This window comes from Anolis carolinensis, chromosome 2 (genome assembly GCF_035594765.1).
Source record: "Anolis carolinensis isolate JA03-04 chromosome 2, rAnoCar3.1.pri, whole genome shotgun sequence".
NCBI classification, from domain to species: Eukaryota; Metazoa; Chordata; class Lepidosauria; order Squamata; family Dactyloidae; genus Anolis; species Anolis carolinensis.
Genome location: NC_085842.1, coordinates 84,187,190 through 84,214,377, shown reverse-complemented (window position 1 = coordinate 84,214,377; position 27,188 = coordinate 84,187,190). Strand labels below are relative to the sequence as shown.

Genomic DNA, 27,188 nt, shown 5'->3' with positions numbered 1-27,188 from the left:
TTAAAAAGCTGAGATCTATTTGGAACCTACACTATAAGGATTACAAAATATTTATATACCCAGACTTGGCAAAGGAAACGAGGCAGGACCGGGAGGCTCTACGTCCGATAACTAGAAGCTTAAATAAGGCTGGAATTAGATTTATGTGGAGTTTCCCTGCCACAATATTGTTCCATAGAGATGGAAAAAAATTTACAGTTAAGACTTTAAGAGAAGGCATTGAACTGCTCAAAGATCTGGGTATTTACCAAGACATGGCCGGAGATAAGACATTTGGCAGAGGGCCAGAAGATGGACGAGAAGTGCCGAAGGACACCACACGAGAGGAGAGAGGGGGAGGAGAAGAGGCAGAGAGAAAGAAAAGACAAAAAACAGGGAAGAAAGATAATTATCAACGCATGCAAACCAGAAGCACAGACAAACAGTCCAACTTTAAAGTCCAAGGGGGCAGCAGAATTATGCTACCCAGCAATTTCAGTTTAAAGGAAAGATTGTGAATAACTATAAGGGAAAATCTACAATCTACAATGAGGGGGAGGTTGGGTTTTGGTATATTGTATAATGGTGTAGGGAAGGTGATTTTCTTCGAGACAAACTGAGGTATAATTTTATGAGGGCTTTGCCCTTGAAGTTAAGATAAGGGACTAGGATAAGGGATCAGTGTTGACCAAAACAATCAAGGAGGGGAGGGTAGGCAAGACACCGGCCCTGAGCAAGCTGTCTGGTAAATGGTAGGAAGTAGCTTCCTTGCCATTCCTTCCATAGTCAGCAGGGAGGAATCGAAATCCAGACAGGGAGGGGGGGAAGGGAAGGGAGGAGGGGAAGGGAAGGGAAAGAAGGGAACAGTTACTCAGAATCATGAAATAAAGGGAATGAAAAGTAAATGGAATGTTAAGCAAAATGAATGTTATTTAAATGTTGATGGGTGATTTAAACATTATGTCAGTGAATATTAACGGTCTGAAATCAGAAGTCAAAAAGCATAGATTATCCAAACTTTTATCTGAAAATCAGATTAGAGTCGCCCTCTTGCAAGAAACACACAGACAGGATACAAGAACTAAGCTGTTAAACTTGACTAATTGGGAAACTCAGTATGAATCTAAGGGTTCAAGCAGATCTCGAGGAGTAGCTATTATTATAAAAAATGACCTAAATTTTGAAACAGGGAAAGTAATCACAGATGGGGAAGGGAGGTTTATAATGGTATGTGGGAAAATAAATAATTGTAAAGTTTCATTTATCAGTGTTTACGGTCCCAACCAGAGGCAAAAAAGATTCATTAATAAAATCTTTAAAAAAATAGATCAAGAGGCAGAGGGGGATATCATTATTGGAGGGGATCTGAATTTAGATCTGTATAAGAAAAGAAAGAATGGGGAGAAAAATAAAGTTAATTTTAAGAAATGGAATATTCAGGAAGTCAATGAAAGAACTGGAAGAAGAGTGGACATCCCCACATTTTATTCAGCCAGGCACAATTCATTTTCTACATTAGATTATTTTTTTGTGGGTAATAACAATACATGGCCTATAATTGAAACATCAGTGGGAAGTAGGTGGCCAGGAGATCATGCTCCACTCTTTCTTAAATTAGGAATTAGCAGTAGGAAGATAGAATATAAATGGAGATTTAACCCATTGGTTACGTTCAAGGATCAAGATAAACAGGAGCTAAAAGAAGAAATAAAACATTATTTTAGAATTAATAGATCGCCTGACTTAAAGGAAAACACAATTTGGGATGCCTTTAAAGCAGTGATTAGGGGAAAATGTATCACAATGGAATGGGGTATTAAAAAAAGATTAAAAGAGAGAGGAGAGGAACTAAAACAGGAAGGAGACAAATTATTTCAGAATTTCCAAAAAAACCCTTCAGTTCAAAATAAAGAAAGATGGAAAGAGAATAAGAAGGTATTAGAAGATTTGGAAAAAATTGAAGTAACAAAAAAATACTTATTCGTAAAGAATGATTTCCATGTTAACTCTATAAATAACACAAAGAGATTAGCAAGCTATTTAAAAAAAAAGAAAGGGAGAAACATGGTAAAAAAATTAAAGGATGAGAATGGTCAAATTAAAACCAAGGAAGAAGACTTGAGGGAAATAATGGCAAGTTATTATGAAAAGTTGTATGCAAACAAAGAAACAGAAAGGTCAGAGGGAGTTGTTGTAAGAAAATTAGACCCACAGGACCAAATAGGACTAAATAAAACTATTACTAGTAAGGAAATTGAAGAAGTTATTAATAATCTTAAACCAAACTCTTCCCCCGGACCTGATGGTTTTACCTCTAACTTTTATAAAATATTTCAACCAGAAATTACTCCAAATTTAGAAATCTTATTTAATGAGATACTAAAGAATAGAACAATCCCTGAAACATGGAAAAGATCCGAAATAATCACAATCTTAAAACCCAATAAAGACGAGTCCGATCCCAATTCTTACAGGCCAATCACCCTATGCAACGTTGATTATAAAAATTTTACAAAACTCCTTGCTAATAGATTAACAGACATGATCCCAAAACTGATAGGGGAAGACCAATACAGTTTTACTAAAAATAGAAGACTTGCAGACCCAATTAGAAATATACTCAATGTAATCAATCAAGCTACTAGAGAAAAAGAAAAACTGTTGTTATTAAAATTGGATGTCTACAAAGCGTTCGACACGGTCAACCATCATTATCTTCAGCAAGTCTGTGAAGAATATAATCTGGGGAGAGAGTTCTGTGAAGTAATTAAGGAACTTTACAAAGATAACCTAGCACAATTACTTATAAATGGAACCAGGACAAGAATAATCAAGATTAATAGTGGAACTAAACAAGGCTGTCCACTCTCCCCCATTCTATTTGCTTTGGCAATAGAACCGTTAGCAAATTTTATTAGGGAGGATGACAAAATTAAAGGTTTCAAAATTGCAAGGGAATTAATCAAAATTAATTTATTTGCGGATGATGCCATGGTTTTAATGGGATCACCAATGGAATCTATAAAAGAAGTTATTCAGACCATAAAAAAATTTGAGAATCTGTCAGGATTGGCCGTTAATATCCAAAAATCAGAAATTTTACATAAAAATCTATCTTGGAAAGAGTTAAAAGAAATACAGACCATATCTGGGATAAGATTAGGAGAAAAGAAGTTAAAATATTTAGGCGTTTATATTCCCAAAAATTTAAACAATATAATTCAATTCAATTATAACCATTTATGGAAAAAAGTAAACAATCAAATTCGTAATTGGAATAATCGGAACTGGGATATATCAAACAAAATTAAGATAGTTAAAATGATGATTCTCCCCAAATTTCTATTCCTATTTCAAGCCCTTCCATATAGTATCCCCAGTAAAATAATTAAGAAATGGGACAACTCAATAAAAACCTGGATAACAGGTAGAAATAAAAATAGAATTCCCAATTCAGTATTCTATTCCTCAGAACAGCACGGAGGATGGGGGGCACCCAATCTACAAGACTATTATGAAGCCTGTCAACTAACAAGATTGTTTGAATTAGATTTTGATGACTCAAGAAGATGGGTCAGAATCGAAAAAACAATAAACGGATGGCACAATTGCCTATGTTTAAAAGGATGGGTAGATAATAAAATTCTAAAAGAAATTAAAGGAGGGCCAATGATCTCATCCATGGAGTGTTGGAAAAAATGGCAAGGTAAACTGCCAATAAATAAAGTAGATATACTCCCAATAGCGTTTTTAAATAATAAAAAGGAACAGATATTTGGTAAAGCGATAACAAATTTTAAACAAAATGGAATGAAATTGATAAAAGACCTCTTAAACCCAGATGGGACAATCAAGGATTGGGAAATGATAAAAGACATTTGTGGGCAAAGTAACTGGCTTCTTTGGAGTGGACTGAAACAAAGGATTATGAATTGGAAGAAAAAGGAAGGTCCAGAAACAGATTTTGACCAAATTTTAAAATGGAAATTAGAAAAGGAAAAAGGCCTGATGGGTTTTATTTATAAGATATTAATTGAAAAACAATATAAATTGAAACAAACATTGGCCGAGATATGGAAAGAAGACATGAATATTAACGACTCTGATATCGAATACTGGATCAACTCAATTAAAAAAATCAAGCAGATAAGGATAAGAGAAACCCAAAGGAAAATACTGACTAAATGGTATAGAACCCCAATCCAATTGGCTTATATAACTAAAACAACCACAAAATTGTGTTGGCACGGATGTGGGATAACTGGCTCATATATTCATATGTGGTGGGAATGTGATAAAGTGCAAAAATTTTATAACAAGGTAAAGAAGGAAATGGAAGATTTAACAGGACATAAATTGATTTTGAAAAATAAAGAATTCTTCATCCAGAAATTAGATAAGAATAAAATTACTAAGGACTGGGGGGAAATCATAAAATACATGTTAGTTGCCGCTCAAGCAACAGTTGCCTTGGGTTGGAAAGAACAAACAAAATGGGAAGTTAAAAAATGGTATGAATACCTAGCTGATTTTATGCTTCAAGATTATATCCTTGAAAGGAGAACTAAATATATATCAGGCCGAATCAAAAAGAATTGGGATCTGAAATGGGGAAGATTGATAGATAGAGTCAAAGGACAAAGAAAATATAAAGAATTGAATCATTCTCTACTTACGATTGATCAATTAAAATAATATCTGAATGGAAGAAAGTACTGTTCCCAGAGGGAGGGGGAGGGGGAGGGGTGAAAAACTACTGGACATAAGTGGGAGATAAAAGTGGAACTAACAAGTGTAATGTTACGGAGAATATGTAATTGGTGTGTATGTTGATGGATTTTGTTGTTGTTTCGCTGATATCTACAATAAAAACATATTTAAAAAAAAATAGAAATTAGAAAAAGAGAAAGACTTGATGGGTTTCATTTATAAGAAAATAGTTGAAAAATAATATCAGCTGAAACAAACATTAGTTGGGATATGGAAAGACAAAATAATAATAATAATAATAATAATAATAATAATAATAATAATAATAATAATAATAACGTGGGGATTAAAAAAGGTTTGAATATTTAGCAGACTGTATGCTCCAGATTTTTTTTTAAAAAGAGTTAAAATATACAACAAGCAGCTGTAAAAAGAATTGGGATTTGAAATGGGGAACACTGATAGCTAGAGTAAAAGGGAAAAGAAAATATAAAGAACCAAATCATACTCTCTTCACAATTGATCATTTCAAATAATACTCAGATTGAAGTTACAACTGTTCCCAGTGGGTGGGAGGTGAAGAGAAGGGGAAAGAAAGAAAAACTGTTAATCACAAGAGGCTGATAACTATGGAATTGGGATTGGTAAGGTTAATGTAAATAAGATACATAATACTGAGTGAAAAAGTAAGTGGAATTTCATTATCAAGATTTGTATTACCTTACTTGTGTCCACGGTTAATAAAAAATACAAGAAAAAACTTTTTTGCATAGTTTATTAAAATAACCATATTTTATATAAAGAGGTAGGGCCCCCTGGAGGCATTTGCTGACCAAAAAGTTGGTTGTTTACCTTACATAAAGAGGTGTTATGTTGCATTTTCTATGATAGAAGTCTACATGCTGATTTTTCAATGAAGTTTGAGGATGGGTGACACCTGGCCTGAAAACCGTACATGTGAAAGGTGGGCCCAGGCTGTGGCGCAGGCTGTTGAGCAGCCAGCTGCAACAAATCACTCTGACCAAGAGGTCATGAGTTCGAGGCCAGCTCGGAGCCTGCGTTTGTCTTCTGTCTTTGTTCTATCTTAAGGCATTGAATGTTCGCCTGTATGTGTAATGTGATCCGCCCTGAGTCCCCTTCGAGGTGAGAAGGGCGGAATATAAATACTGTAAATAAAATAAATAAATATCTAGGAATCTAAGTATACCACAAGCTGAACATGTGTCAACTTAAAAAGCCAGAGTGCTTCTAGGCTGCATCAATAGGAGTGTAGTATCAAGATCGGAGGAAGTCATAATCCCACTCTATTCTGCCTTGATCAGACCTCACTTAGAATACTGTGTCCAGTTTTCTGTACCACAAGTCAGGAAGGATATTGACAAGCTGGATAAGAGAAGGGTGACCAAAATGATCAAAGGTTTAGAAGCCAAGCCCTAGGAGGAACAACTTAGGGAACTGCATATGTTTTGCTTAGAGAAAAGAAGGCTGAAAGGACATATGATAGCCATGTTTAAATGTTTGAAACGATGTCATATTGAGGAGGGGACAAACTTGTTTTCTGCTGCTCTGGAGACTAGGACAAGGAGCAAGGGATTCAAATTGCAGGAAACACAGGGGAAAATTATAATGGTAATTATAATTTGACAGTGGAAGATGATGCCTCAGAGTGTGGTGGAGTCTCCTTCTCTGGAGGTTTTTAAACAAAGGCTGGCTGGCCATCCATCAGATGTGCTTTGCTTGTATTTTCCTTCAAGGCAGGGGGTGGAACTAGGTGGCCCTTGTGGTTTCTTTCAGCAATTGATTCTGTGAAAACATTTAGATGTACTATTGATTATTACCCATTATTTTTCAGAAAAACGAATGGCTGTGTTTGAACTGCCAAACTCAGAGGCTGCTAGAAGGAAGCCTAGGAGACCCTGCTCCGATGCCACTGCCTACTCCAAAGCAACAGCCAACTGGATCCCCTCGACACCAACCTGGAGGAACTGGCCAGCAACAGAGAGGACCCCTTCCGCATGTAACACCCCAACACCCACCACCATCAACTCTTCAAGACAGGCTGCCTTCACACCTCAGGACTTCAGAACAGAGCAAAGTACCAAACACTGTTCCAGAGAAAAGGCCTCCTGCTCTATCAGAAGAAAAGCCACTGCCCAAACTACCCGAAGAGCCTCCAAAAGCTTCTGAAGGTCCATTGCCAAAGGGGAAAAGTATGGTCACAAAACCAGATACAGATTTCAAAGACAGCACGATTATATCTGAGTCTCAGAAAAGCAGAGAACAGGAGGTAAGGAATTTTCAATTGGCTACAACAGTGCATAATAAATAAAAAGTAGAGTGTTACCAAGGGAGCCTAGAAGAAGGGGTTTCAGCTAGCAGTAGTTATATGAGGGCTAAACACATTTCTGAAGGGGAGTGGAAGTTTGCCATTGATCATATTTCTTTAGAAAATGACCTGAGGTTTCAGAATGGCCAATATTTTGATGTAACATGGGAAAAGTCCTGCTAAAAAATCTGGATTCTAGATACACTTGTCTCAAAAATATAGTCATCACTCCATATTTGCGGTTTTAATTATTCATAAATTCGAGTGAAAATATTCTAAGAATCTCTAAGGTTGTATCCACACTGTAGATTTAATGCAGTTTGACACCACTTTAACTGCTATGCTCCAATGCTATGGAATCCTGGGAACTGTAGTAGTTTGGTAAGACAGCAACACTCTTTGGTAGAAAAAGTTAAACACCTTGTAAAAATACATATCCCGTGACTCCACAGCATTGCATTAATTTTACAGTGTAGGTGTACCCTAAGTTCTTTACTGTGATCCACCAGTCATGCTGAAGGACCTAGAGATTTCTAAAAAGAATACACCTCTAGGAACCTCTTCGTCTTTCAATGTGATTTTGTGGCCATAGATCCAAGTTGGGAGAGCTAGAAATTGCTAGAGAAGTGTTCTCCCAGGTAAATTAAAATAGATTTTTTTTTATTTCTGGTTTTTAATTTTCATGGGGTTCTGTGCCCGTAACCATAACAAATGTGGAGGGCTGCGTGTACAAATGATGTTCACACTTCTTCCCTAGGATGTAAATGGAGAGTACTTTCATTTGTGGATATACTAGTGTTAAAATGCATGGGATTTATTGTCAGTTTCTCTTCCTCGTAAATGAATGAGGAAAGCATAATTAAAATTTCTTGAGAGACCATAGCTTGGATTCATAATACCACAGGGGAGTACTTTCTGTAAACCCTGGTTGTGATCTTAAGGCTTTTAAATCCAAATGCAAGAGCCATGTTGTTGAATCTGACCAAGATTCCTGAAAAACCATGTATCAAAGAGTGCCAACCCCCAGATGCTTCTGGAAACTTGTAGGCAGAGTATGGAGATTGTTTCTTCTTCATTCCGAGCAAGTCATATTCATGCCTGTGCTCTCCCTGTATGTCTGCCCAACTATCATGTTAATGGCTAGTGATTTAGAGAACTATCCTGAGTGTATTACATCAGGGTTTAGATCGATGCAGTGACAGATCACTCATCAAACCCCTGCTGAGCCATTCCAAGTCAGACAGTGAAGAATGAAAAGCAGTCTTTTCCCTTGTTTTAGATTTTTTTAAAAAAATTCTCTGCCATGGCTTTTGGTAGGAAAGCTAATACAAATCTCAGGCTGGTACAGGCTAAGGGACTATCTGATCATGATGAAGTGGAGATGGGGGACCATCACCCCAAATCCATGTTTCATGTTTTGTTGCTTGTGGTAACACCAGCAGAGGTAAACTCGCTACTCATGATAGATTTACATTATACCAAGTCAGTAATAGACTCGGGGTGGCTACTGGCTTCATTTTCAGTGGAATTGTTCCAGCCAGGGTTTTATTACAAGATGTGATGTCCTTCAAATCACTTCAAGATTTGAATAGCTTTTTTTAAATCTAGAAAAAACTGCAGCAGTGTGGGTACCCTCCTACCTTATTTAAATCCACTCTAACTGGCAGATTTAAGAGGCATAATATTTATTTGTTACGGCCTTCCCATTAAAAATGCCCAAGAGAGCTAACAATAACCTATCTATCTATCTATCTATCTATCTATCTATCTATCTACCTATCTATCTCAATAAAACATGCAGAAGAGATGGCAGGACATAATGAAAAAGTGACAGCAAGTTAAAACAAAGTAAAAAATAATCATAAAGTAACATATAAAGTTTAAAAATGCGGATTGAAGCACCAAAACAAAGGAAAAACAAATCACCCCGGTGATGAATAGGTTGTGACAATAAAAAGGCCATAAGAAGCCAAAAAAGGTCTTCCTCAAAAGGAAGTATGGGAGGATGGGGGCAAACCCTGAGCAGACTTCCTGTATTTCATGCCAAATACATGTCACATGTTGATGGGACAGAGAAAGAAGCATTTCTGGAAGACTCCTACCTGATAGCCATGTGAAAGGATGTCATAAGGAAGAGGGGTTAGGCTTTTTTGTGCTGCCCTGGAGACTGGGACTCATAGCAATGGGTTCGAATTACATGAAAGGAGATTCCACCTGAACATTAGGAAGAACATCCTGACCATTAGAGCTGTGCAACATGAAACTCTTTGAATAAAGTTTACACCTATGATTCATTTAAAAAAAAATCATAGGTGATACGAAATAAATAAAATGTATCATGATGGTATCAGGTTCGTGTCTGGAGCTTCTGCTAAGCCAGGAGTTAACAGAGTTCAGTTGAACACAGAGAAAATGGCAAACAAGGTATCACATTAGGTACCATGTGCACAGTGTGAAACTAATTATGAGACTCTCCAGAGAAAAACAAGAGGGAGACTGAGTGCCTTAGAGAGAGATGGAAAGCTCTTGCTAGCAGATGGATCAAGGTGGCAGAGAGCAAGAAAAAGTGAAAGCATTTCTATACAGGGGGTCTACACAGCAATTCCACCTTTCTCTCCTTAATGAGTTTTTTTTTGGTAAGGATTAAATATGAAAGAAGGAGTGGAAAAACATTGTAGGATTGTGAGTGGAGTACACTGCCTCCCATAAAATTCAGCAATTGAAAAAGCTGCTACAAATGTTGAACATGTCATTGCATGCAGCCACAGGATACAGCTTTAAGCAGGCCCACTTGTGAATGCTCTCTCTCCTCTCTCTCAACACACACATACATAACTAAGTATTGCTAATATATTAGCTATTAAAGAAAAGGGGGATTATTTAAAAAATCTAAATACTCGTTGAATACTTAAACATTATCAAGCCATAGGATTCTTTTTCTGTCATTCTGCCAGTTGGAAGTAACCATACCACAGTTGATGCTCAGCACCTGCTTGTTATGGGCTCTGTGGCACTTCCGCATTAGGCAGGACCATTCCATTACCAATATTCTGAGTATTGGTTAAAAGCACACTTTTATTTGTGTGACTATCTAATAAACTCCCTTGTCTCTATCTCCCTTGTTTTCTCTGCAAAATTGCCAGTCCCTGAACTTAAGCCCCATAAAGTAATAATAATAATAATAATAATAATAATAATAATAATAATAATAATAATAATAATAAAAACTTTATTTATACCCCGCCACCATCTCCCCACGGGGACTCGGGGCGGCTCACATGGGGCAAGGCCCAACTAGCACAATTTACAAAAACAAAAGCATAAATACATTGAACAATATACAATAAAAATAAAATACAGTAAGACAATAAAACAAGAGTTAATACAACAGTAATAATATCAATCAACCACCAAGTGTAATTCTTGACCCTCTGCTCTTCTGTCCCTTTGGCCTTTTTACAACCCTTGTTACTTTGTGAGCCAGTCTTGGCATCTGTAGCGCACAAGAATTAAGGTCTTCAGTCTCTTGCCTTTCACAGCATGAACAGAACTCCCTTTCTAGATCTCAGATTCTAATAATAGGTTCTATGTGTTCTGTGTGGAGAACATGAGCATTTCAGTGCTGTGGGATTGCATTTAGCCAGGGAATAAACATAGCGCTTCACTGAACTGCAGTAACATTTCTGAAATGCCCTTCTGGACTACCGTCTGCAAGAAGGAATTTAATTGACAAGAATTTGTGTTGCAACACAAATTAATAGCAAATTAAAATGCCCATCAGGTATTTGCATGGATATACTATAAGGTGGGGTTGGCCACAGAGTATCAGAAAGGTAAATGCATGTGGGGAGTGGGGGGAAGAGGCTGGAACAAGGAACTACATCTCCACTTCTGCTCTTTTCCTGGATTTTGCCAAACACAAGGAAACGGCTTTCCTTGTGTTTGTCGGAGCATAAGTGGCTCATGATGTTGTATTCTAAAAAACCTTACATAAAAGAGGAAGATGGCCCTGATATATGTCAGTTTTAAAGAGACTTGATTGCTCTGATCTTCTCAAACCATAATTGCTTTTACAGCAGCTTTTGCTAAATATGGATAACATCCACGTTCTGTGTTAAGTACAGTTGCTTTTGTGTGTATAAGGGAAGGGGGAATATTTCCCCTAGATAACAGGCTATTTGTCCAAGATTCTGGTAATATGTTGTGGGTAAGGGTCTGATGGCATATTTTAGGACCACTTTGGTCTCCCTTGGGAGCCCTGGTGGCAAAGTGTGTCAAAGCACTGAGCTGCTGAACTTGCAGACCGAAAGGTCCCAGGTTCAAATCCCGGGAGCGGAGTGAGCTAATAAGCTCCAGCTTCTGCCAACTTAGCAGTTCGAAAATATGCCAATGTGAGTAGATCAATAGGTACCACTCCAGCGGGAAGGTAATGGCGCTCCATGCAGTCATGCCGGCCACATGATCTTGGAGGTGTCTACGGACAACACCAGCTCTTCGGCTTAGAAATTGAGATGAGCACCAATCCCGAGAGTCAGACATCACTGGACTTAACGTCAGGGGAAAACCTTTACCCATTAACTTGCTCTCCCATGCCTCTCTCCACCCCCCTCTACCCATATGCATTTGCTGTCACGTGCATGGAGTTGAATCTATAACACAGCAAACAGGGAGACCATGGAGAGCACAGAATTATGAATAATAATAATAATTTTATTTCTTACTTGTCTCTCCCCATGGCTCAAAGAGGGCCACAGCACAGTCAAAAACACACAAGTACTATAAAAAAATTTACAAACACACATAATAAAATGCAGTTCCATAAAAGAAACATATCAAAACATTTCTATAAAATACACATTAAAAACACAGGACAGAGACCAAAACACAGGACACAAGTTTAAAATTCATTCTTTCAACTGCCTAGGTAGGCCTACCAGGAGAAAGAGGTTTTTAGATGGTTTTTAAATTCCAACAGACGATGTAGCTGTCGGAGCTCTTCTGTGAGGGTCGTTCCACAGTCTTGGGGCAGCCAATGAAAAGATCCTCTGGGTGGTAGTTGCCAGTCGGGTTTTGGCTGGTTGGAGCAGATGCCCCACAGAAGACCGAAGTGTGGTGCGGGGCGGATTTTATAGGAGAAGGCAATCCTATAGGTAACATACAGATGGCTTGCGAATAAAAAATTTAAAAAATAACATCAACATAAATATATAAATATATTTATAAATATATAATTTCATTGAAACATGAAGACAAAGAAATTAAGGAAGACCAAAATATAAAACAGCATCTTAAAGATTTTTATAAGGATCTATACAAAAATGAAGAGGGTCCAACAGAAGCAGTAGTAAAATACATAAAATATCAAAAGCTACCAACCCTCTCTGAAGCGGATGAAGAATGATCGAACAGATCAATTACAATACAAGAAATGGATGAGACTATTCAGAATTTAAAAATAGATAAATCTCCAGGCCTAGGTGGCTATATGGCAATATACTATAAGATGATGAAAGGTGAAATAACACAAATATTACAAAATTATTAATTTTGTACTGGAAGCAAATCTCATTGTTAAATATTGATTATAAAATATTTTCATCCATATTGGCAAACAGATTCAAAACAATATTGAGCAATTTGATTAAATCTGATAAAGCAGGCTTTCTACCTGGAAGGCAAATTAAAGATAATACAAAGATAATCCTAAACCTAATACAGCATATTCAAAATGTTAAACTTTAAAAGGGTGCACCTTTATTACTGGACACTGAAAAGGACTTTGATAGATTGAATTGGAATTTCATTATAGAATTACTAAAGGATTAAGATATGGTGAAAAAATCATCAACAGACTACAAGCAATATACACAGAACAAAAAGCTTAAAACCAGATTCAATGGAAACAGGACATAAACCTTTCCAATACAGAGAGGCATGACACAGGGATGCCCCCTCTCACCCCTATTATTTATACTTGCAATAGAAATTTTAGCAAAGAAAGTATGCCAAGATGAAGATCTATTAGGAATAAAAGTGAAAAGCCAAAAATACAAATTAAAGTTATTTGTGGATAACATTATTCTGATGTTGGAAACCCCACTGAATGAATTTCTAAAAATGGTACACCAGGTTAACCATTTTGGTCCAGTTGCTTGACTCTTAATCAATTTACGCAAAACCAAAATATTAGCAGCAAAGCTAAATAACAAAGACAAAGAACTAAGTCAGAAAAGGGAATTTAAAACAACCCCCAAGCAAACATAACATAATGGTGAATAATAAGGATCTATATAAAAATAACTTCAAAAACAGAAGACTTGAAAAAATTGATGAATCTGGAGATCTCTCTTCTAGGACAGATAGCTCCAATAGAAATAAACATCCTACCCAAACTATGGTTTTTGTTCAAAATATCCCAACTAATATTAAGGAAAAAAAATATAAAAATTGGAATGTTGAACTTGCAAGATGAATTTACAGAAGGAAAAAACCTAGAATAAAAAGGAAAAAAAATCCAAGATGCTAAACAAAGAGGAGTTGCCTTCCCAAACTTGAAACTATACCGAGAAGCAGCAATAATAATAATAATAATAATAATAATAATAATAATAATAATAATAGCAGCAGCAAATACTTTATTCTTATATCCCACTCCATCTCCTTGAAGGGATTCAGGGTGGCTTACATGGGGGCCAAGCCCAGTGGATTGGTTAAAAGAATGGATCTATCTCATCTCGATAGTTAAAGCCTAATAGTTCTTGAAGGAGCAGACTTAAACTTTGGCTTACATGCATACCAATTTATGGGAAAGTGGCAGAAAACCCAAACTTTCATAAATACCCAATTAAGAAAATTCTGATGAGAACTTCGAACAAACACAAAAGAAAATTTAATGCAAAAATATTACAATGGAGGTTGATTTATGAAACCTTTAAGCAAAGTGGAAAATCCTAAGGGTAACGAAAGATGGTTAACCTATGCAGATTTATTCAAGAAGACACAAGGCAATTTCCAACGAAAAACGAGGACGGAAACATTTTGAGTAATTGACACTGTGACAAACAAAAAATCATGCTGCTCATATAAACATAGAATTGGAAGAGACCAAAGGGGCCATCTAATCCAACCCCCTGCCACTGAGGAAAGCATAGTGAAAGCCCCTGCAACAGATGGCCATCCAGCCTCTGTTTTAAAACCTCTGGAGGAGACTCGACTACAGAGGCAGTATATTCCACTGCCAAACAGCTCTCACCACCAGGAAGTTCTTCCTAACATTTAGGTTCAATCTTTTTTCCTCCAATTTGAATCCATTGCTCTGTCATAGTCTCCAGAGCAGTAGAAAACAGAGCAGATGTGACATCCATTCAAATATTTAAACATGGTTCCTATGGACTTGTTGAAAACAAGATTTGGATTCAAATTGGAAATTGCTCTGTGTCCTAGTATCTAGAGCAGCAGAAAAAAAAGTTTGCCCACTCCTCATCCTTTCAGATATTTCAACATTAATATGTTCCCTCTTAGACTTTTTTTCTCCAAGCTAAACATACCCAGCTCCCTCAGCTGTTCCTCATGAGGCTTGGTGTTCAAACCTTTGATCATTTTGGCTGCTCTTCTCTGAACCTGTTCTAGCTTGACAATATCCAGAACTGGAAACAATTTTCAAGGTGAGGTCTGATCAATGATGCCCTCAATGACTTTTAGCCATGAAGGCCAAGTGAAGTATCTGTATACAGAGGAATGATACCCCTAACAACCAGATGCAGGTTGGAAACAGGTTGTTAAATGTGATAGACTTTGGCCTGAGCTAGTAAGGAAATCCTTATAGTCCGTTGTGTTTATGATTAGCTTTAAAACATTCATGACTATGAAGGGTACTGTTGAGATAAAGTACTTTGTAAGAGAGACATGCTTGCTAGCCTCTCTAGTTTCTTTCTAAGTTATAATGCCAATGAGATGGAAGAACATCTTTAAAAGTGGCATGAGTAATTTATTGCAATTTTCATCCGTTATGTGATGTGCTGTGTGTAGGTTGATCAAGTAGGCAACATAAAAGTCTTCTTTTTTGTTTGGGTAATTTGCTGTGTTATATATTTAAAATAAAAAAGCTCCTATTTGTTCATACTGTGGTAGATAGCAAACATGTGGTCAAAAAAACACTGGTACTGCCAACATGTATTCAGGCATGCTTCTTCCCAACAGAAAATATTTTCCAAAGACAAGCATGGGCATGATTTTATTCATCGAGTATGGAGTTGCCCCCAGACACTTTGGGTCATTTACCCAAAGATTTGGTATGGCCCCTTCTCAAATCTGAAATGCAAATGTGTAGGCAGATTCTGTTCCTACCATACTAGAAAACGTCAGAGGTGTCTGTGCACATAAAAATCTTACTGTTTAAATACATTCTTAAGGAGAAGTGTGATTTTTTTAAAAAGAGATTCTTGTACAAATCTCCAGACAGAGAAGTGCTTCTCAGTGATTTACTTTTAAAACTGGTTGCATTTCAAGGGTGTTCTTCCTCCTCATTGCAAACTGGAAAGTTGCATTTTCTCTAGGCAATGAAAATGGCTTGAGCATACAACTTTGGAGCTGACCAGCCTTGGGCAAACCAGATGGCCCTTTTTAAAAAGGAAGGAACCAACCAGTAAGATATTGTAAATCTCAGCCCCTGGCATGAAAGCTGATTACACAGATTTGGAAAATGCAGGGCCGCTTTTTGGATTTTACAGATTATTTTCTGTTATAGAATCATAGAATCATTTAGTTGGAAGAGACCCCAATAGCCATCCAATCCAACCCCTTGCTGTACACGAACACAGAATCAAAGCACTCTCGACAGATGGCTATCCAGCCTCTGTTTAAAAACTTCCAGAGAAGGGAGACTCCACCCTCCTCCAAAGCAGCATATTCCACTGCCGAACAGCTTTTTTAGAAGTTCTTTCTAATATTTAGGTAGACTTTTTTTTCCTGCAGTTTGAATCCATTGCTCCATGTCGTAGTCTCCAGAGTAGCAGAAAACAGAGCAGATGTGACATCCATTCAAATATTTAAACATGGTTCCTAGCGACAGGTTGAAAACAAGATTTCTCACAGCAAATCGATTCTTTGACATTTAACAGCAATGTCTCCATTAGAGATTTGAGCGACAAACAACATACTTTAATTTTTAAAGGAAAATGTGTAAGGTGGGACAATAAGATTTTTTAAAGTATATTAAATTTATCATGCATAACCAGCTATTACCAGAACAATCAACCAGAAAAAGTGATTTACTAGCACAGTGTAGGGGAAAATAACATTTTTGTATTAACAAATCCTTTTCATTTGGATGCTGAGAAAAATAATATTTTTCAGAATGAAAGCACTACCAAAGAACTGGCCCGAGTAATAATTACTCCTTCATTAGTTTGTAAATGTAAATTGGTCTGGAAGGGTTTTGATCCCCTTGATTCACTGATATGAGCCTAGGAGTAAAGCATCTTTAACTAAAAATGTTGCACACTGTGATACTTCTCTTATGTCAGTTTACAAGCCTGCTAGTTCATAAAACCTTATGTTTTTGACATCTAAACAGCAAGGGATAGGATGGGATGAAAATAAGAAGAAATTACTTGTTTATATTCCTTGAAGTTAGGAACTATTCCCATATGAGTTATAAAATGTTGCTACAATTCCAGCTGACACTTTTATCTCTTGATAGATGGCAATAAATCTTGCTTGGAATTTTACGGAATGTATGGGGGACATCAAGGAAACCATGGCACTGGGTTTGAAAGGATAGGATGACTTGGAGGTCTCTCAGTCATATGATTGCCATAAGTTGAAGTTGACTTGATGGTTTTTAGCAAGAAATGCCATTCTGGGAATGTCAAAGTTAACTGCTGCCACAGGTTTGTTGTAACTCTGTACAAGAAAATGGCTCACTAGTCCATTACAATAGAATCTGATGTTTTTCTTCTTTTCTTCTCTTTGTAGGATTCCAGTAAGCCTTATCCCTCAGACCTGTCCCGTAGTCCCCAAAGCTTGAGTGACACTGGCTATTCATCCGATGGGATCTCTAGCTCCCAGAGTGAGATCACAGGCTTGGTGCAGCAAGAAGGAGAGCAGTTAAATGAAACAGGAATTGCAGAGCCCAGTCCTCCAAGTCCTTCTGAACTCACTAAGCTGGAAAGCAGCATGCGTCCTCTACTGGAGTCAAAGGGCTTGACCCAAGAGCCAACTGACAGGGGGAAATCATACCATGAGTTACGGGAGGAACAGAAACAGAGACAGAGGCCTCGGTCTCTTTCTATCACCCCAGAAGCCTTTGATTCAGATGAGGAACTAGAAGACATCATGGAAGAAGATGAAGACTCTATAGAATGGGAGAACCAGAGAGAACAGAGGGATAGCATGGAGTCTTCAGATGAATTTGGCAGCAAGTTACGTCATGACTATGTCGAAGACAGCAGTGAAGGAGGGTTCTCGCCCTTGCCAACTAGGCAGAAAGTCAAGCAGCCTCAGATGACTGATGAAGAGTTCATGAGGAGGCAGCTCCTGGAGATGAGTGCAGAAGAAGATAATCTGGAAGAGGAGGAAGAGGAAGAATATGACCGTGAAAAATACAGCATTATAAAAAATGGACATAAGCCAGACTCTGAAAAAATCTCATCCAAGAGGCGCCTTCCTCACAGCTCTGGCAGTATATATGAGGAGGAAAGAAAAGAGCTTGAAAGTACTGAGAGTGATGACGTGACTGCCTCTCAGGGAGGTTTGCGCCGTTTCAAGACCATTGAATTAAACAGCACCAACAACTATGGCAGAGACATGGAGATTAGCCAGGAGGCAGACATCAGCCTGGATAGAGAACCTGAACTGGAGATGGAGAGCCTAACAGGATCCCCAGAAGACAGATCCAGGGGGGAATATTCCTCCACCTTGCCAGCAACAACTCCCAGCTACACATCAGGCACCTCTCCCACCTCTATCTCTTCCCTGGAAGAGGATAGTGATAGCAGCCCAAGCCGTAGGCAGAGGCTAGAAGAAGTTAAGCAGCAGAGGAAAGCCCGGCATCGCTCCCATGGGCCTCTACTGCCAACCATAGAAGATTCTTCTGAGGAAGAGGAGCTGCGTGAGGAGGAGGAGCTTTTGAGAGAGCAGGAAAAAATGCGAGAGGTGGAACAGCAGCGAATCAGAAGTACTGCACGCAAAACGAAACGAGACAAAGAAGAGCTGAGGGCTCAGAGGAGGAGAGAGAGATCAAAAACACCACCCAGCAATCTGTCTCCTATTGAAGATGCTTCACCCACTGAGGAGCTAAGGCAGGCTGCCGAGATGGAAGAGTTGCACAGATCTTCCTGTTCAGAATACTCGCCCTCCATTGATTCAGAAGCAGAAGGATTTGATGTCATTGCTTCCAAGTTGTACAAATCTGGCAGTGAGTACAATCTTCCAACATTTATGTCCCTCTATTCACCAACAGAAAAAACTGCTAGCTCTGCTTATCCATCCAGCAAGCCCCTGAAGAGTGCAGAAGAAGCGTATGAAGAGATGATGAGGAAGGCAGAAATGTTCCAAAAACAGCAACCATCCCAACAAAGTATCTCCTACAGCAGCACTTTCCAGCAAGTAGGTTATCGTAGTTCAGATAGTCAGAATAATTTTGACTACCAGTACATAGATGATTACGGCTATGATAATCGGGGCATGGATTCTTCTCAGTCTGATTACCAGAATGAGCTTTCCAAATCTGGAGCAGTTTATGAAGAAATCCTTCAGACATCACAGAATATTTCTAGGATGCATCAGTCCTCTTCTCTGGATCTGACTCTTGAACAGGAAGTAAAGAAGAAAGGGAGGGAAGACCTATATCAAGAGAAACAGTTTCTGAATGCAGAGAGTGCTTATGAAAGTGGCCCACTCACTCCTGGGACGAGTCCTACACAGCTGTCTGCTCCTGTCTCTTTTTCCTCCACTGAAAGCACCACAGGCAGAATAATTCCTGATGTAAGAGTCACTCAGCATTTTGCAAAAGAGAGTCAGGAGCATTCAAAGCTTCCTAGTTCTGCTACTGCACCTAGCTCTGTTTCAAAGAGTGTAACAACACCTTATTCATATGCAAAATGCTCGAGCACAGTCACTACTGTTGTATCTAGTCCAGCAAGCGCACCACGGATGTACAGTACTTCATCTCTGAGTGGTTCGGATGCACCCTCTGTGTCCACCACTAGCCGAAGTTATAGTCAAACAAAAATGACAGCAAATTATGGCTCTCAAACAGAAAACATTTCCAGGGTCAAAAATATGGCAGAGATGAGTGGGTCATCAGCAAGAGAGAAACTCCAGAGCATGGCTGAGAGCAAAACAAATGTACCTATGTCTACACCTAAAATGTATTCTTTCTTCAAAAGCTCCAGCCCACCGCTTTCCCCTTCTTCTCCTACCCAAAGTCCCACCCATTCTTCTCCAAGGATTGGGATGCCAACCAGTTCGGGTGTGGAAGCAAAATCAACAGCTGAATTTTCCACCCAAACACATAGCACAATTATCTTCTATGATGTTCCAACTACTAGTGCTGCTGTATCAACATCTTCTCCAATGGTAGCTCAAGGAACACAAACCCCTCACCGATCAAGTTCCCCTCGCCTTGCCAGACAGCAGTCTTCACAAGAATCCCCCTTTATGGTCATCACTTTAGCATCCGATGTAGCTATTCAAACCAAGCCAATTGGTTCTGGTTCTTCTGTTTCACCAGCCTCATCACCAACTCAACCAAGTCGCCAGCAGACAGTGCACAGTTACAGCCAGACTGTAATCAATGCAGCACAACTCCAGCAAGAGCAGCTGCAGTCCACTTACACAAAGGCACAAACAGTACTAGAAAGAGCCTCTGCTTATACTGCTGCAATGCAGAAAGTGCAGAGCCCTGCTGCTGCAGCAGACAGCTTTCCTGGTACATACAGCTGGGGAACCCTTCCTGCAGAGAATATTTCTTTGTGTAGAATCTCCTCAATACCTGGGACATCCAGAGTAGAACCTGGACCTAGGCCACCAGGTAGTAACATTGTAGACTTGAGAACTGCAATAAAGTCAGCCCCAATCATCATAACAGACCAGGGCATGGATCTCACATCCTTAGCTACAGAGAGTAGGAAGTACTGCCTCACCATGGACCAGTCTCCCGGTCGGCAGTCCACAGCCATCCAGCCCTTAATTATCAATCTCAATGCTCAGGAACAACCCCATGCTATCATAAGCACAGCCACTACGGTCAGTATAACAGTCGCATCTTCCATGCTCGTGTCTCAACCAAAGCAGCCTGCCGTCTATGGAGACCCTTTTCAGAACAGGATGGACTTTGGCCAAGGGACAGGAAGCCCAGTCTGTCTGACACAGATTAAACAGGTAGAGCAAGCGGTACAAACTGGCACCTTCAGAGGAGCTACAAGTGGTCCTGACATGGCTGCTTCAGTGGGCCGGCCAGAAGCTGCAGGTCCACAGCAGGCCAAGTTTGCCAGGTATAATTTGCCCAACCAGATGACATCCTTAATGAAAAAAGATACTCTGATCACTCAGACCACTAATGCACAAAGTATTATCAGTGCCATTCCCAGACAGTTTCCACAGGATCAAAGTGCAGAAGTATATAGAGGGATCCCAGTGGAAATGAAGACTCCAGCACCTCCAGTCGCCCTCACAAGTAAGAAATCCCAGGTGATGATGGTGCAAATGGAGGATATAGCAGCAGGCCCCATCACAAAACTGATCAAAGAGGAACCTCCTCCCAATGCCCTGGATCTCACAGGGATGAAGACTGAAAGTCAAGTGGCATGCTGTGATGTAGTGTACAAATTTCCATTTGCAGGAAGCTGCACTGGGGCTTTTAACCCTCCTTCCAAGGTGCCAGAGAAAAATGTTGGGGACCCAGCTCATGCTGGCAAACCCAGTGGCCCATATTATGGAAAGAGAGAACAGGAGGTGTCAGAGGTATATCCTTATAGAGAGCAATCAGCACCAGGCCCTAATCCTTATGAAGAGCACAGGTTCTATCCCCATGGCCTGTTTGGGAGACTGTATTCATCCATGTCAGATACCAACCTTTCTGAAATGGGTTTGAACTACTATTCAGTTAAAGGAGAGCAGCCCTTCCACTCCCTTGCTGGAGATTCTGCTGTAGATTTGACAACCATGAAACCTTCATACAGCCACAGTTTTACTGATGGAGGTTACATAGGCCATGGATTGCAGTATGGCTCTTTCTCTGATCTCCGACAACCTAGTGATTTGCTAAGCCATTCATACCCAATGCGAAGGTACAGCTCAGCCTCAAATATCTACTCTGATTACAGATTTTCACCAAGAGGGGATATGGCAAATTTCCAGGAAGCCAGTCTAGCTCATTATAGCGCTACTACAGCTCGGGAAATCAGCCGCATGTGTGCAGCACTCAACTCCATGGACCAGTATGGGGGTAGGCATGCAAACAGCCCAGATCTTCTCCAGTATGGACATGGAGGACTTGGTGCTGGACCAGGTGCGAGTGGCAGCATGTCAACACAGCAGGGTGTCATGAAAGCAAACATGATGTATAACCCCAATTTTCCAGAGAATCGCCCAGGTTTTGGCAACTTACCCCAATACAATTTTACCAGACTTGGAGCTGTCAGGCAAGCACTCCCTTCCACAGCCACTGTGAGAGCTGCCGACGGCATGATTTATTCTACCATTAATACGCCTATAGCATCTACTCTGCCCATCACCACCCAGCCAGCTTCTGTACTGCGGCCCATGCTTCGGGGTCTATATAGACCCTATGGTCCAGGTATCACAGCTGTCCCTCTGGCCAGTCTGACCAGAGTGCCTCTAGTTGCTCCAAGGATGCCCCTTGCAACACAAGGCTTGTATAGATATCCGGCACCCAGTAGGCTCCCAGCAGCTCCCACATCATCTGTAATGGAAACACCAATGTATTTGGGAAAGCCTGGTAGTACCACTACAGCCAGCACTGCTGCCAGTAGTTTAAGCGCAGTGCCAGTTTCTAAGCCTTCAGCTCCCACTGCTGTTGGCTTGCCAAGGCAAGAACAGACAGGGACTGGCATACGAGAGGAGACACCTGTAGCAACCTCAGGGGCACAGAGTACTATCAGTCAGCCACAGCAGCAGCAGCAGCCGCAACAGCAGCAACAGCCTCCGCCACAAATTCCAATCCAAAAGCAGCAAGAAGCCCCACAGGCCAGTGCTGCAAGCAAAGGAGCTATGGAAAAAGAGGAAAAAGAGAAGGAAGAAGAGAGACTAAGGAAGCAACAAGAACATATCCTGCAGATGGAAAGGGAAAGAGTAGAGCTAGAGAAGCTGAGACAGATGAGGCTGCATGAGGAGCTGGAGAGAGAACGTGTTGAGCTGCAGAGACACAGAGAGAAGGAGCAACTTTTGATGCACAGGGAGATCCAGGAGTTACAGTCTATCAAGCATCAGGTCTTGCAACAGCAGCAGGAGGAACGCCAGGTCCAGTTCGTCCTGCAGCGGGAGCAACTGGCCCAGCAACGCTTGCAGTTGGAGCAAATCCAGCAACTGCAGCAACAGCTGCAGCAGCAATTGGAAGAACAAAAGAGGCAAAAGGGCCCCTTTCCTCCTCCAGTATGTGACCCAGCAGGAAGGATGCCTCCCCAGGTCACCTCAGAGATGCCCGTAGAAATGCAAAGGACCCTGGCCCAAAATGGGCAATACTGGCCACCTATAAACCAAGCCTTCATAGCAACTGCAGCCCCAGATGGGCAAGCACAACCCCGTTATACAGGGCTCCAGAGGCCTCTCACCAATTCAGCCTCTGAAATGTCTCTACAGACGGAGGAACAGTGGGAAACCAATCGAGGGATAAAGAAGAGGAATTCCATGCCACGCCTCCGGGATGCCTATGATAAGGAGCCTGGTCATGAGCCCTACATTGTGAAGAAGATCACGGACAGCAGTGTCCAGACTGATGAGGAGGATGGTGAGGAGCGTCTTTATGCAAGCCGGCGACGCCGTACCCGCCGCAGCACAGACTGCAGTGTTCAGACAGATGAGGAAGACAATGGCGAGTGGGAACAGCCTGTGAGGCGCCGACGATCCCGCTTTTCACGGCACTCTGATTCAGGTGCAGAAAGCAAACAAGACTCATCCTCCAAAGGCATGGCCAGCATAGCAATCCAAACCATCAGTGATTGCTCAGTCCAGACAGAGCCTGACCAGCTACACAGAGTGTCCCCATCCATCCATATCACTACTCCTGACCCCAAGGTGGAAATTGTGAAATACATCTCTGCCCCCGAGAAGACCCACCGAGGAGAAAGCCTGGCCTGTCAGACCGAGCCAGAGGTACAGCCCCAGCCGGGCATTGTAGTCCCTCAGCTCACTGTGCCTACAACAATTTCGCCTTACTCCTCCAACCTCCAGATTGTAAGTACGGGGCCTCTGGATCCCCATTCAGTCCGACAGCAAGTCCTGGCAAAAAAAAAGCCTGACCCCCTTGAAATCGGTTACCAGTCCCATCTGCCTACAGATTCCTTGTCTCAACTGGTGTCTCGTCAACCTCCCAAGTCACCCCAGGTGCTCTACTCTCCAGTCTCTCCCCTCTCTCCACATCGGCTGTTGGAGTCATCCTTCACAACCAGTGAAAGGCTCAACAAGGCCCATGTGACCCCACAGAAGCACTTCATGGCTGACTCCACCCAGCGCCAGCATACTCTCCCTCGCCCCATCAAAACCATGCAGAGGTCCTTATCTGATCCCAAGCCCATCAGCCCGACATCAGAGGAAGCTGCGAAAGACAGGTTCTCTTTGTATCAACACACACTGCTCCCCGGCAGCCAGGTAAGATTGCTGCTTGTCTGACAAATTGGATGAGATTATAACATTTTTGGCTTTTCAAAGTCCCTAAGCTCTGCTCCCTGGTACTTATATTTGGCTTGTCAAATAATCACTATATGAGCCAGCATGCAGCAGTCAAAGAACAGAAGGGGACTGCTTTTGATTTTGGGAGAGACAGACATATCATTCTTAATGGTAGCAGCAGGTTCCAGAGTCACAGGTTGAATCCAAATTCACAATTTTCTTCATGAATATAACTTAGTCAAATGTGAGATCAGCAATGAGTCACATTTCCTCATTAGTGCTATTGGCAGATTGGCCACCTTTCAAAGAAAGCCAAAAACTTAAAAAGAGAGAACATTTTAACACCAGTTGCAACATTGTTTTAAGATTGGTGAGGAAATGGGAATGGCTGCCAGCCAATATGGACCTACCAACGGTGAGGGTTTTTTAAAAACCTTAACATGCTGCAGTTTTTTAGAATTCACTGTGATACATATTAAAGAGTGTCAGTTTTAAGAGTGCCAGAAGCACTTTCATACCACTCTTGTTAACTTTAAAAGGCCTTAGACACCATAAAGTTAGACAATCTAATACCACTCCTCATGTCTCTAGTGTGATAGTATATACTGGTAAATCTCCAGAACCTAGAGATGATGGGGGGACTCACTTTTCTCATGCAACATTGCAGGTGTTTAGGAGCCTGCTCAAGTTTTGAATGGCATTGCATCTTTATTAAATTTTCACAACAGATATATTGTGAGATTCATTGGCTTAAGAACCTTAGTTCTCACTATTTTTCTATGTGTTACCAAGAATTTGTGGTTTTGTGATGCTTTTGTAAATCATGGCTAGGGAAATAGAAGCATATACTGTTACATTGTGCCTTCTTCCTTATAGTTAACTCCTTCTGGTTCCTTTTGTCTTTAATATGCATTTTATAGTCTTTATTGTGCATGTTTCCAGATACTGAAAGAAATCAAAATCAAACTCTGCATCTTTAAAAATATCGAAGGACAGAAGCAAAGCTGAGTTCTTTTCTGTGCCATCTAGTGGCAATAAAATGCACTGATAAAGACAGGTCTCTGCTGTAAATTTAACTGTGAAGTTTTGTTAGATGATTAGAAAACAATATATACATGTGGGAATAGCCATGAAATATTTAACTGCCATAGATAATAGAGCAACACTAAACCACTTACCCCAAAATGGTCATCAACTCAACTCCCACAAGTCCAAGAAAGAGGCATTTTAGAGCAGCATCTCTGTGTATCATCCGAGACGGGAGTGGAATGAGAAAGCAGGCAAGCAAAAGTAAGGCTCTCTAGAATTGGTAAACTGTAATGTTAACAAGTCATTTCCTTTCCTTCCTCCTCACATAAAATACCAAATTATCTAGTACCTATCAAGTGACTGCATCTATCATGGGTAAAATCAGTTGATAGGTAAAAAAAATCTTATGATTCTGGAAGGACTTTTCCATGAAGAGAGTACAACCCATCTTTCTACAAGCCTTTCCATAGCTCTGTTCCTGGTAGTTCACTCATGAAGACAACTTACCACCATCACTGGCAAGAGCCCTAAGTGTAAACCAATACCTGGGGCTACATCCTGCACCAGGGTAATGATTTCCATTGTTGTTGGACACTAATAACAATGGGCAATAGAAAAAGAAGCCACAAAACAAAAGCCTTTAGAGAGTTCCTAGTTTTTGCCAGGCATTCATGTTGATTGGAGGAGGAAAGTGTCTTTGGTGAGTGCTTGAAAATCTTGGTCCTAGATGATTTGGGCAAAGTGCTGTGCAAAGTCCAGGAAACAAAAAAAAGTTGCAGAACAACATAGGCATCCAGCTGAATTTTATAGTAAGTTTTAACCAGCAGTATCTTTTCCTTGTAGACTTTCCATGTTTCCCTAATATGCCCCCCCCCCCAATCTCTTTAAGATAATATTGGTTCCTTGATATATTTATCTATAAGCACTCAGCAGAGAATGTATAGTTTTATTTTGAGGGACTTATATCATGTTCTTCTCCCAGTTTCTTCCTTTTCTCCTTCCTACGTGCTTTGACTTAGTGTGACTTTAAATGTGAAGAAATCTTGTTGTATGTTTTGTTAATGTCAAGGCAGGCTGTCTTGATACATTGATGTCCCCTGCTAAGACTTTTAATTTTTACCCTGACGCTCTCTAAAAATGAATCTCAAAGTGCCTTGAGAATTGTTAACCCCTGAGAGATTTCTCACCTCCAGCAGAAGAAGCAATAATTTATTGTTTAAGCTTCTATAATTTGTACAAACTGTTTCTGCACAAAATGAGTGCCCTTTACATAGCAAGGGACACTTAGCAACAAGAGACTTCTGGCTGACTTATCAAAAAATATAAACAATACCATCCTGGACTTCTAGTGTTTCAAAACCTATGGAGCAAAGCAGCAATCATATTTAGCTATGAAATTCATGAAGTGTAAAAAAATTATCAAGTTGTTCTCTGTGAGAACAATGTGAGAACTTTCAAGACTGACCAAAAACATCTTGCTGTCACAAAAAATTGTGGTTTCTTGTACTCAAACATGGCAATGAGGCAAACAAGGATTTACATCCCAGCTGTACTCAAAATTGAGAACAGAACTCTGAACAGGAGAGAAGATCAAAAATAATTGCCCAAATGGGACTTCTATATGCCTTTGCCTGAGAGATCACAAGCCTAACCTTGATAGCAAAAATCACATTGAAACCTTGTGTTCTGAAACTTGTGTACAATATTTGAAAAGCTATGGAAAAGAATGGGAATTGTGGAAAAAAGTGAAGCAAACACTTTAACAATAGCAACAATTCTTGTTTTAATTTCAAACTATAAGAAACAATGATTAATAAGAAGGTCATATAGAACACACACATTTATTGTACGAAACCGGTGTTGTTGCTGCTGCACTTTTAAAACAGTCAGAAAGAGATATACAGGTTAACGTGCTGCAACTAATTTTCAGGACTGCATCACAAAGCAGAGAGCTGAATAAAAAAAATTACCTCAGCATTCACATCACTGAGGTATATACAGTTTCTCAAGACATTTCACAAATAGCTGCCACTTGGTCCCCCCCACCACCGCCCCAGTTATAAGAACTGCGATCAAACTGTGATGCTGGAAATCCATGCTGAGATGTGGGGTAGGGTTGATGCCAATGTGCTGTGTGTGCAGTTTCTCCAGTTATTTCACATACCGATTAGCAAATGAGGTCCTAGGCAACCCTCCTGCTACTGCTGAATAGCTTATGCATTTAAAGTGTATACTGGGAAACCAACAGCTTCACTGCTCTTGCCTTACTATAACCCTGGAAGCATCACTCATT

General features: G+C 40.2%; 1 protein-coding gene across 1 annotated transcript in view; it reads left to right on the top strand.

The window, feature by feature from the left end:
• The window catches only part of LOC100567769 (acylamino-acid-releasing enzyme), a 331,395-nt gene that overhangs the window by 246,343 nt on the left and 57,864 nt on the right, over positions 1-27,188 (top strand). The window contains exons 4-5 of the mRNA XM_008105032.2: positions 6,542-6,976; positions 16,991-23,845. Of these exons, the coding sequence (XP_008103239.2) occupies positions 6,542-6,976; positions 16,991-23,845 (7,290 nt within the window). The remainder of the gene's footprint in view (positions 1-6,541; positions 6,977-16,990; positions 23,846-27,188) is intronic.